The 12,403-nt window shown below is 41.0% G+C and overlaps 1 protein-coding gene across 1 annotated transcript; it reads right to left on the bottom strand.

Annotated features, from left to right (window-relative positions):
• Positions 1-10,693: 10,693 nt before the first annotated feature.
• tmem121ab (transmembrane protein 121Ab) lies at positions 10,694-11,638 on the bottom strand (the record flags this gene model as incomplete). The annotated part of the gene is made up of 1 exon (XM_083898345.1): positions 10,694-11,638. The coding sequence occupies one exon, from the start codon at positions 11,636-11,638 to the stop codon at positions 10,694-10,696; it is 945 nt and encodes a 314-aa protein (XP_083754471.1).
• Between the last annotated feature and the right edge of the window lie 765 nt (positions 11,639-12,403).

The raw sequence follows: 12,403 nt of genomic DNA, 5'->3' as shown, positions 1-12,403 counted from the left end.
AGTCTATATGAGTCCTTGAGCAAGGCACTTAACTCCATATTGAAGCGTGTGAATGGGTTGTTCATCAAGAGTAGAAAAGCACTATATAAATACAAACCAGTACCAACCCTTCCTCTAAAGTAGAGATACTTGAATCTTGTACAGTGACAAAGTATTTCTACTCATTTTTAACGGTTTGAAGACTTTACAAACTCCAGCTTCAAACTAACAGTGTAGTTACTATTCTTTAGGGCCATTTTCTAAATTGTACTCTCACCTTGTTGTTTTCCTCTCCACGCTCTCACATTAGCCCCACTCACCCCAGCAGTAATAATAACAACAATAATCCACCGGTTTCACTCCATTTAAGTTACAGTCGGCCGTCCTAAAGCGGTACATTTGCTTTTATACTCCGGTCACCTTCACGTGACCTTTCTCTGGTATTTAAAACTGTCTGCAAACTTTATACTCTGGGTAAAAAAAATATTTTAAAATGAACTGCATAGTAATGAGGACAGTGACATTATCAGACCTGGAAGCTCTGGCTATTTTCTTTATTTTCCCTGCTCCTGTTTTAATCGACCCAGACGATAATGAAGACACTTTAAAGATAGCGTTGGAAAATGAAGGGCGAGGACAGTCAGCTGTTTTCACAACTAACAGGTGGGGCCGCTTTCTTTTGTGCTTATCTGTTTACGACAGCTTCTCCCACGCCTCTTCTTATGTGATTAATCCGTCCGACAGTTCACGGAGGGCAACACAATACCTCCTTATCTATGCACACGCGTGTGTGTGAATACGATGTCGTCCGTCCATGGACGAAAGGTGGCATCGTGAAACGGGGACAGATCGCGCCGATAACGCCATTAAAAGAAAATTAGCTAATGCTGCGAGGCCTTTAATCATCGTTGTTTGTACGGAAGTCCTGATCCCGAGGTCCTCGCCGGACTTTTTGTTTGACTATTGAACGCATTCATCATCGCAAGTACACATTAGAGTTTGGAGAGAGTCCCGTGTTTGTATTAAGTGTCACCCCCGAAATATAAATTCACACCAGAATCAAATCTTGGTTTTATATTAAAACAGTGATGCTGACAGGGATTGTTTGTTTCCCGTAGAAGCTGCGGCCGTAACTCAGTGTGGTATCCATAATTTAATTGCAATATCTCCTTTGGGGATGTAATTAATCTCAGCACAGAGGGGGGAAGATGCACTCAGCACTGTGCAACATTTTGGGATTTTTGTCCATCCACTGCACAGTAGCCTACAGAGAAGCGTCTGATGGTTTCCGTCTCTGCTTCTTCTTCTTCTGCTGCTGCTGCTGCTGCTGTCTGTCAAGAAGCCAAACAAACAACACGCTCTACAAAGACGGAACTTCAGACACGAGACAAGAGTCAGTCAGTGGGAAGAGATGGTAACTTCACAGGAGGAACTGTGGGAAGTCCTCAGTACGCTCAAACTTAGCTGACAGGTGTACTGCGCAAAACTGCACTGAGGAGAACTCTAGTGCAGACAAAGGGTGGTTTTCGTTCACCATCGCTGTTTCCATTGCTATACGCCCCCCAGGCCAACAGGGGGCAACAAAGCTGCATGTTTAGCCTCATGTGAGGAGAATTTTTTTGATTACATGTCAATCCTGTGACTTTATTCTGTATTTCATACGTGTGGCACAATTTCATGTATGTTTTTTTGATTATTAGATTAATTTTGTATCATAAGTACATTTTTATTTTGAACTATATACTGTTGCATATTGAAGCAAACACCTTTATTTTGAAATTCTGTGAACTATTATAACTAACTTAACTATTAACAAATATTGTTATTAGTGTTATTTCCCCCCCGTAAAATCACTTGACCGGCCCGTCAACAACATTTTCATACATTTATCACATTATTTAATGTATTAAATGCAACATTTAATTATATACACGCTTGTCTTTGTGTTTTAATTACAAGTGTCTGCATGTTATTATCCATTACATGATCCGATTCTATCGATTTCTGTCAGTTTTTGTTATTTATTGATTCATTTTGCATCATCGTCATCATATATAGAAACACTTATATCATCATGACTTTTTAAGAAATCTATTATTTTTATCAAGGTACAATTTCAAATCACTGAACTGTTTGGCAAACTAGGGCCCCCCCAAACAGCATTTTGCACAGGGCCCCCAACAAAGCTAGAGACGGCCCTGGTGTTCACACAAACCGTGGGATTAAACTGCAATACTGCACTTTAAATCAAGGCTTGGGATACAATTTGAATATCTATTAATTTATATGTATATAAAAACACTAATATTTATTTTAAATGAGTGTTTTTGCTTCGTAAACTATGTTTAAAATGCACGCGTCACGTCACTGATTAGAAAACTCACTACAGCTGGTGAATCTCAGTTTAGCTCAATGTTCGTCAATAGCTTCATTTCTCGTATGTGTCACACACACATCACATCCTCTTCCGTTTAAAAGTAAAAGCACCGTAACGTTTCTTTCGTATCCTGTTTCCTTTCATTTTTCCAACAAGGCTTTTATTGTGAAATAATTTGTAGAGCTAGCAAAAGTGCGACTTTACACTGACGCTTTCCTGGCGTTTTATTTAGCACAAAAGACGAGTTTAAACGTTAAAAAGTGTATATTGTTGAAGGCTAAACTTAGCAGCAGCTCCACAGAGTGAGTGGCGTTATTGAAAGGCAACAAAAGTGAACATAACCGTTTACTTTTTAACATAAATACGGATCTATATTGATTTGGAAAGAGTGGTGCAAACATTTTGGCTAATGTAAGTAGCAACTATTCCAATATTAATAATACATGTACAGTGCAAAAGTCTGAGGCCACCGTTAGCTGTGTAGTTCTAACAATGACCATTCAGTATGATTATTACACACAAAACATTAAAACATATGTGTAACTCTCTTAAACCATAATTATTGTTAGTGTTAAACCTGTGTTTGTCCTATTGTTTCATGTGGTGTGAAAAAAAGGTCTGTTAGCATCAGGTTAATTCAAGACTGTGCTAAAGCTAAAGTGCTAAAATAAACATGTTTTTATATGAGTTAAACTCACTGACAGCTTGGTTATTATATTGAAGACTGACATCATTTCACAGTTGGTGGTGCCCAAAGACTTTTGCACAGTACCGTATACATACATTTGTACATTCTTTATTGCAGAAAGTTGACATATTACGATATATGTTTATGTATAATTGGCTAAATCAAGTAAGCTAGGTACTGTAACGCCATTGGGATTATTTCTTTGGTGTAGGGCAGGGGTCGATATCCTGCAGCCCTACACTTATTTTGAAATGATTACATTCAATATTTAATTCTATATCAGCTTGTATAGTGTTTTAATTATAATTTACATTCAATTTTTGGTTTTAATGTTCTTATCGTTTTGTGTTTGAGGCCCCTGGTGTAGGGCATAGTTAATATTAATAAATAAGTAAGTAAAGTTTATTTTTATAGCACTTTTCATGGATAAGAATCACAATAAGTGCTGTACAATAAATGTACGGAAAATAAGAGCACATGCAGTACTACACACTGTTGTCATAAACCAATTAAAAATCAACCCTTAAGTAAAACTGGTCTAAAAAGACAAGTTTTCAACTCCTTAAAATAGTCCATACAGCACAGGGGGCAAGGGAAGAGTCTAAGGGCCTTAGGGAAATATATGGGAGTAAAATACTAGGAGATTAAAGTGAATTCTAAAATTGATTGGCAGTTAGTCTGTAGTAAGTGTCCACAAGTTGTCTCCCAGTCGAAAAAGATGAAACGTAGGCCTACTTAAGGCTGTGCTTTTTGCCGGCTGCACTTATCATAATTCCATCGTACTTACAGTAACGTTTTAGCAGGATTGAAGGTGATTTTTTTTGTCGGACGGTAAATACACAGCAGGTTTATGGGACTATAGCACAGACGAGAGAAGAGGTCCCATTTCCATTTAGATGACCGTGTAGTACAGATGAAGGGTTGTCGAGTCAGCAGAGTGATTACGAAGAGGCATTTACCAACAAGTAGGAAGCGACTACTGATGCAACCGAGCGGACAGACTCCTACAAGTCAGCGGAAAAACAAAAGTGGTCGAAAGAGTGGGGGGGAAAAAAGGCAACTTAGTGGAACTGTTTGTTTGTTTTCTGATGTGATTTTGCTGAGCGTGGGTACTTCACGGAAGTCGCGGATAAACAGCAAAGTGCAGGCATAGAGAGAGAGGGTAGAAAAAGTGCTTTTAGCATCATATTATACATGGAGAGAGCAGAGTTAGCTTCCTGCTGCGCACGCCTGGTGATTTATTGATGAATTTTTTTCTCTCACAGAAGGTCTCACAGAGGTGACATGAGTCGCAGCGTAATGTATTCCACTCCACAACTCCACTCCTATTTTTCCACTTGAGTTAACAGGAATTATTCAAACGGGGAGTGAGATTATGCCGCGAGTGCCAACAATGAGCGGTAATCCAGACCACAGCAATGATTTGGTATAAGTGACTTATTCATACATGAGGGCGTTTTAAATTTAATGTTGGACCTGCTTGTGACTCCTGTTTTCTTTCTCTGCTGAGTCTACTGTTTTTGCCTGAATGCGAGAGATTTAATAATATTTAGATTTAATCCCAGCGTGTCGTCGTGCCGAAACTCTCTGACATGTTGTCACCTCGCGTCGCTTCGTCTTCATTTGGAGATGAAATCTGTTGCCGTTTCAGCGATCAGACTTATTGCTTATTTACATACTAACAAATCACTTTTCCCGCGCGCTAGGCGTGTAATTAAATAGTTTTTAATCTACCCTTTTTTTTTATTATGAAGCAGTGTGTCAAACGATGATTAACTGCTGTCTTCTCTTAAAAAAAAAGAGTATGCCCTAAATATACAGAGCTGTGACAATTAAATATGCGAGGTGGCAAGATTTTCAGGGGTAATTTATCGGAGGTGAGTTGAAAGTCCTACTGATGATTTACAGCAAACAATAGCACGCAGTTTTTTGCATCAATAGAAAAGAACAGAGACTGGTCGAGCATATTATGTAATAATGCAACAGTGAACACACATTTAAAAGAATAATTTGGATTCGTTACCTGGGCTTCAGGTGTTACAGATCACTTTCTTTGGGCTCCGTTCAGTGCATGTCAGTTGGGTGAGTTTGGCTGTCAGCCTCCCTGACGCTGATGGGAGCTAAATGGAACACAGCCGCCATTAATTTGATTATTCGCACCTGTGATTTTCCTCACAATGACCTGTCAAAAATGTCTGCACAGAGCAGACAAATATAGCCGTCGAAGGAGAGCTCATTGTAAGCTAACCGATGATGGGCCAACTGATCCAAAACCACAAAACCACCAAGTTAGGAAATGGATTGACCCCTCTTTGCACCTGTAAACCAACTGTGGTAAGAGCTAAAGTTAAATATACAATAAATATGTATGACTGGCAACAGTCCCGTGCTGCACGTAGGAAGTGATTTTGTTTTTGGAGGCAACAGCAACAATATTGTGCTTGTACAGCGAAACGGCTGATATATCTTCGTCCTTCCTCGTACAATATGATCATCGATACGCCACGGCAAATATATTTTGGTTATTAAAGTTTAAAGCTCCGATAGAGTGGTCCTATCGCACATATATGTGAGTTATGGAGGTCTACTTACATACATTAACTTGTTTTTATGGTCGAAAACCTCCTTATTGCTGGAAATTAGCTGATATAAATCTCTCCTCACTGATGCTCTCATCAGCCGCGCTGTTTCAGACTGAACTCTCACCCCGAGAAGACAGACTGTCTTGTGATTGGCCAATACCTGGAAGTGACGTAATTAGTAATTGTGTCCTCACGGTGGCACTGCTTAAATGAATGAGAAATGAAGTGAGAAAGCTACGTTAAGAGATGCTCCATCCATGTTCAATACCTAGACATTTTATATTAGCGAAATCCTGCACTTTTTAACTTTTCACAGACAAACTTTTGAAGCAAATTGCGGAGCTGTGTTTAAAAAGGGGAATCAGGGTCTATACTCTCTGAGAAAACTGTCGTCACTTCACAGCCATAGACCATTGTTGACCCTCTTTTATTTAATATATTTTTTTTTATGGTTTAGTCTGGTGTCTTGGTTCAGCAACCTTTCTCTAGAAGTGAACCAAATTGTGAAGTGGGCTAGTAGGCTAATTGGAGAGCTACAGCTCTGCCCAGAATCCTTTATAAGCCAGACAATTATAGAGGATGGCTGGATACATTTCTGAAACCAACTACATGGTGAATTTCAGCCTCTCCTGCAAAACCAAAGTGATACGAGGACAGAAAACTGAAACTATTCTGATCCTTTTTATTCGTATATAGTTCTTTTTGATCTTTTAGTACGAAGCACTTGACTCTTTTATTGTCATTTTATTATAGTAGTAAGACAACTCACTTTACTGTAAAAAACAAATCTACCTTTGGGTATAAACAAAGTTACCTTGAACTTGTATTCACGCAAACGCTCCCTCTGCCGGGTCTGATAGTTTTGCATGACAGAGCCCTTTTAATGCTACATTGTTTATGCTCACGGAACAAAAGTTGCTTTAAATTTTAAAGTACAATTTGAGAAGATTTTTTTCTCCCCCAAACACTTTGACATTGTTCTTAAGTTGAGAGTAAAGTTAAATAAGTATATACGATTCACATGATTGATTTTAACTTTATTCTTCTTTTACAGTGAATGCGGTGCTGTTTTTAATCCTCCCCGCCAGTGCCGTGGATTACACTCGATGTGCTGTGAAGGGTGAGCAAATGTGTCATCAATTCAATTTAGATGACCTTTTATTGTGAAGGTGGGAAAACAATACTGTGTGTGTGTGTGTGTGTATAATCATCAATCCCACTGCATCCTACAATAACGATGATAAGCTGATGAATAATTTACAATCAATGTCTGGGTTCTGCATTCATGCCAACCGCTGCCTCGTATAATCCCTCAGAGACACTGCTGACATTTTCATAGATTGTATGTCACATTTATGTACTGTATATTTTCATTTTTACGATGATTTAACGCTAAATTAAACTAATGTGTGTACCAGTGTAACAGCTCGTTCCGAACAAAAAAACAAACCAATATTTTATTATTTTGTCACAGTCTCTTTTAACCTTTGGGTTTTAACTGACAATATTAATAGACGTGTCATTCAGTTTCCTATAATATTTGGAAAACTACTCACACTTACTCACTTTTCTTTTCGTTAGGCGTTAGTTGTTGTTTGGCATCACGGTGGAAAAGTTATCGTCACGGGAGCCGAACTCAAAACAAAAGCACAGACAACAGAATGAATCGGATGTTTCCCCCCCGAGAGATAATCCTGAGAAATATTTATAAATAATACTCCAAACAAAACACAAAAAAACAATCAATATGTTTCTACAGAGGGGAAAAATCCAGACTGTCAGTGAGCTCGTGTATATATATGTACTGTAAGTCCCAAAAAAACTCATGCTGCTTCACTCAGTGAAGCGCAGAGAGCTGCTGGATGAGACTGAAGCAACAAAATGGCAAATTAAATCAGGGACTGTATATTTAAAGTCTTCCTGTTACAAAGCGAGTCCATATAATGAAACGTTACCCGTCTGTTTTTTGGAAATATATCAAGCAAATAACAAAACTGATGTACATCTTACTTATATGATTTATATATATGTAGATAATTCCATCTTTGTGTGTTTGATGACATTGTGGAGCAGCGTGAGCTTCAAATCACTTCCTGATTTAGTGACTGATCCTTTCAATTACTTTTCCTCAAAGTCACTTTGTAACACAGCATTTTTTTTAAACCTTACATAAGCTGTTTTATTTAAATCAAAGTGTAACATCGCTCTCTGCTTCACTTTTATCTGTGACCCTGTGCTGCACCGACGGCTATGAACAGTTTGTCAACGCCTTTATGTGTCGCACGGGTCACAAACACTACGAGTCCTGCATCTGTTTTTTAAAGTAAAAACACTCTAGCTCATGGAATATATCGAGTACACAGGAGCATTTCAAACGTTTATCCCAAAGCCAAACTCTACTGTATGATGCCATTAAAACACAATGGAATGAAGTGCTCTATTACCTTCAATATAAACACATTTATATGGATTCAAACAGTGTTGGAAACTTTTTTTGGATAATGTAAGTACATTACAAAAAATCTATATAAAACACATTTTTATTTTCATGTAGAAATGTCACAAAGGTCTGGTCTAAGTATAGCTCCAGTAACTTAAACAGTAACAGCCCTGTGAAATACTAACTAGGGCTACATGTAATTAATATTTATTAAAAGGAATTTGAATTAGAATTTCTCACATTTGCATATACACTGTATTTAACCCATTCTTCTTATTATTACACACCAGTAGTGACCACACAAACAAGAGTGTGGGACAGTTATGTAACACCGTGTGTTGGTGCAGGAACGCAGTCTAACACGCAGTATTCTCACGTTTTCTTTAGCGTTGTAGGAGCCAGGATTGAGTTTTAATTTAGTTTAGTGTTAGTTTAAATGTTTAATGCAGGATTACTTGTCACAGTGTCGGCCTTAAGCCTTTGAGTAAATGTTCTGGCTCTGTGGACCTTTTTTAATATAATGTTATTTATTAGATAAAGGCTACACTCGGACACTTTGGTACCTTTTGACAGCTATGATAGATAGAGGGATGGGACGATGTGTCCGTTAGGTGTTCGTGTAAAAAGTTTTTTTTGAACGTTATGTTACGGTTAAATCTATAAATTGTCCTTCACAACCTGAAACATTAAGGGATTATGTATGTGTTGTTGATCCGAGGATATATGTGGATGGAAATGTAACCTTAATGTACGGCAAGCCCATAATATAGGAACCTGTATTGGTGGCTTTGGAATTCGCTTTCCCACTATAACCGTGTTACCACGTTCTCCAGTGTCCAGTGATTTAACATTGCAATAATGCTGCAGTTCCTCAGCTGTATATCTCTTATATCCCCTTTTATTGCGAAACAACTTACATTATGTTAATTTGAAGTGCAAAGACAATATCTCTACGGACAACACTTTGTGTGGAGTCCACGGCCATTTAGGCTGTGAGGAGTGTGCGTCGCTGACAGATGAGATCAGGCCTCCTCACCTCGCGCCACAACACTCGGGTCAGTTAATAAAATCCTCTGAGGAGACATGAAGGCGATTTATGAGCCTTGAGAGTTATTTTTAATAACTGATACTGGGTCAGTGTGGAGAAGATTACAAATAAAAGAAAAGGAAGAAAGGAAGGTGATAATGAGAACTGGGAGGGAGGAAAAGATAAACAGTTTGAGGAAGAAAGGGAAAAAAAAAAGTGCACACGTTGTTATCACCTTTTTAAAGATAAATCTTTAGCTTGCGTTCCACAATTGTGGTCGCCCAAGGGGCGGGAAATTAATGCTCGCAATCCAGGATGAGAATACTCTAAAGCCTAAATATTTATGTGCCGCGGCGTGGACGCCTCCATGCAGAACACGCGAGAGAGAGAGAAATGGCTTTGCTGCAACGCCATTAAGTCGCCGTCGCAATAAACGCGAACAGAATAATGCGTTTAAATCATAACCCAACCAACAATGTGAGAATGGAAACGTCTCTATTCTTTTATTAAATTTTTATTAAAACATCATTGACCTCCAACAGAGAAAGAATGTACATAATTATATTAATGCTAATAATAATAATATTAATCATAATAAGAGTAAACTGAATAACATCAGGAAAAAAAATAGTATTTCTTGTTTGTTTCAGTTGTATTTCATCTTTTTTTTTTAATTTGTCAATTCTTAATCTGGATAATCTCTTGCATTCTCCGACTTCAAGGCTTGAGCTAGTTTGGAGAGGAATGTATAGTACAGGAATCAAAATTTAAAATTTCCAAGCCTTGTTTTTTTCTTCTTCTTTTTCTGACATCATCATCACTACATACATATTTTTGTCTCATTTTTGCAAACTCATCACATGTCACACTCACATAATCTTCCAAAAACACAGTAAAACGCACACTCGAATGCCCGTAGGAGGCGGACGCTGCTGCAGTGGTGCTTTTTAACGAGACCTTTTTGGTCGCCGAGCGTCACACTGACCGCGGCTGCAGAGCTTTCGCTCTCTCTCAGCAGAAAACCCCCGACTCGGGGAAGGAAAAGCATCCACCTGTCACTAACCTTGCTGTAGCACTGCTCTCTGATAGCCTCACTTGACTGACCCTTGTCACTCTCTGCTCCTCCTCTCCATCAGTGCTTCATGCTGAGTGTTGTATGTCCTTCGGTGCTGGAATTCACAAGGAAAATGCCACAGATGCACTGTCGGGGCGGGGGAAAGAAAAAAAAAAAACCTTTAAAAACACTACAGATTCTCACCGGGCTGCACGCTGCGGAGATTGTCTCTCAATTAGCTCTGAAAACATTTTTTTGAAACAATTAAAAACACAAACACCACAATAAAAACCCACTTTTTTTTGTCTTGATTTTTCAAAGTCTTAAGTGAGCCAAGTGTCGGTTTTTTACAGTACGTTCTGACAGGCAGGTGATGCTGAAAATCTCTTTAATGGTTTCACAGCAGTTGTGTGTGAGCTCGACAAGAACAGAAGTATCATCCTGTCATGCAGCGGAATCCTCTATCCACCTCCACCGCTGGAGTTTTTTTTTCCATAAAAAGCAGTTTGTGTGTTTTCTGTTTGGTGTGGAGTCCAGAGCTGGCGGTCATGTGTCAATGACGTCCTGCGCTGGCGAAGGTTCATGGGGCAAACTGGTGGCGTTGGGCAGCGGCTGCGTGTGGCCGACCGAGTTCTGCTGCAGCTCCAGCGCCATGGCGTTCTGCGGGTGCGGGAACTCCTTCACCTGCTTGCGGTATTCCAGGAAGGTGGACGCCTTGGTGGCGATGGCCACCACGTTCTTGCCCACGAAGATGGTGGACACGCGGCTGTCTTGGAACAGCACCATGTTCACGCCGCGTATGAGGATGGTGACCACGTTTATGGTGACCAGGCTCAGCACCGGGTAGAGCATCATCTTCTGCGGCGTCATGTGCTCGCCCTGCATGCTGATCTCGCTGAGCGACACGCAGGGCAGGATGAGCAGCAGGATGTAGCAGTAGAAGAACATCAGGCCCTCGGCCCAGATGGGCAGACCCGTCCGCTGCGGCTCCCACAGGTTCGCCTGGATGTCGAGCAGGTCGAGGAGGTCCAGGGCCACCCAGAACAGGCGGCTCCTCATGTCCTCCTTCTTTCTGAAAGTTCTTACGTATTCCATGCTATCCAGAGCCACTAAAATCAGGTACAAACCCGGCACGCACACGGATAATAACAAAGTCAACGCTTTCCGTGCGACTGTCTCTAGACTCTTCCTGTCCGCTTTGCAATTCTGGAACACAAAGTACAGTTTGATCTCCAGGACAAAGATGTACAGAAACCACAGGATCATGGCGTATCCTCGCCGCGCGGTGCGCACCTCTGCGCCGACCCACACCGCCACGTACCGCAGCACGATAAGGAAACACACGTCGCCGACCAGCACTATAATGCACACGCCGATTTTCCTGGGCCCTTGGTTCTGCTCCACCAGGTAGGCGTCCATGAAGGCCATGCTGGTCATGATGACGATGGTGGTCAGGCACACGTGTCGTTTGTCCGGGGGCGGCAACACCATGGCGAGGTCGCTGTCTGGCTCTCGCTCTCCCGTGCACGGCTTTCAAAAGGAGGAAGTCCAGAGGAAGAACGTGACGCCGCGTCCCCTCCAATCCTTTACAGCTTGCAGAGAAAAAAAAAAGGGAACTTAAGGGGATCTGACAGCTCCGGTGTGCACAGGAGAAAACTCCTAGCAACGCGGTGTCTAACGTTAAAAAGATAACATAAGTCACTTCAGCTAATAGTCAAAGACGGATGTTTTAGAAGTGGATCTGTGCGTCGTCAGAGGGGAAAGAGAGAGATGCTGGCTGCTGATCGCTCTCAGACCATGAGAAAACAGGAACATCACCTCATTACTCAGCGCACTTCCATTGATCCAGCCCTGCACTGACCAGCAGCTACACCCAGGGCTTTACAGCTGACATACCATGACTGATGCTAATCCACACGCAGTCAAAAAGGAGGAGGATGTGAGAGTCGGAGAGGATTTGCTTTAATAAACATGTGATGTGATTGCGGGACGCGACACCGCAGTCTGGAAATGTTTATGGTGTTTCTTTTTGTGCGAGACGCCGGCGTAGAACGCAACAGAGCAGCTTGCAGGTGCTTTTGTATTTGCACGTGTTCCCGCGCTGACGCTCGGCACGCACAGGGACTTTCTCTGTGGATATTCCTCCAGAAGGTGGCGTGGCTCCTCGCAATCCTGCGGTGTACACGAGGGGAAGTGAAGAAGGAGTGAGAGGAGAGGAGGCTGCAGTGGCCAGAGGCCTCCAGCCGCCATAAATCA

This window comes from Microchirus variegatus (genome assembly GCF_963457635.1).
Source record: "Microchirus variegatus genome assembly, chromosome: 12".
Lineage (NCBI taxonomy): Eukaryota > Metazoa > Chordata > Actinopteri > Pleuronectiformes > Soleidae > Microchirus > Microchirus variegatus.
Note: the sequence above shows the minus strand (reverse complement) of the source record. Positions and strands in the feature narration are given on the sequence as shown.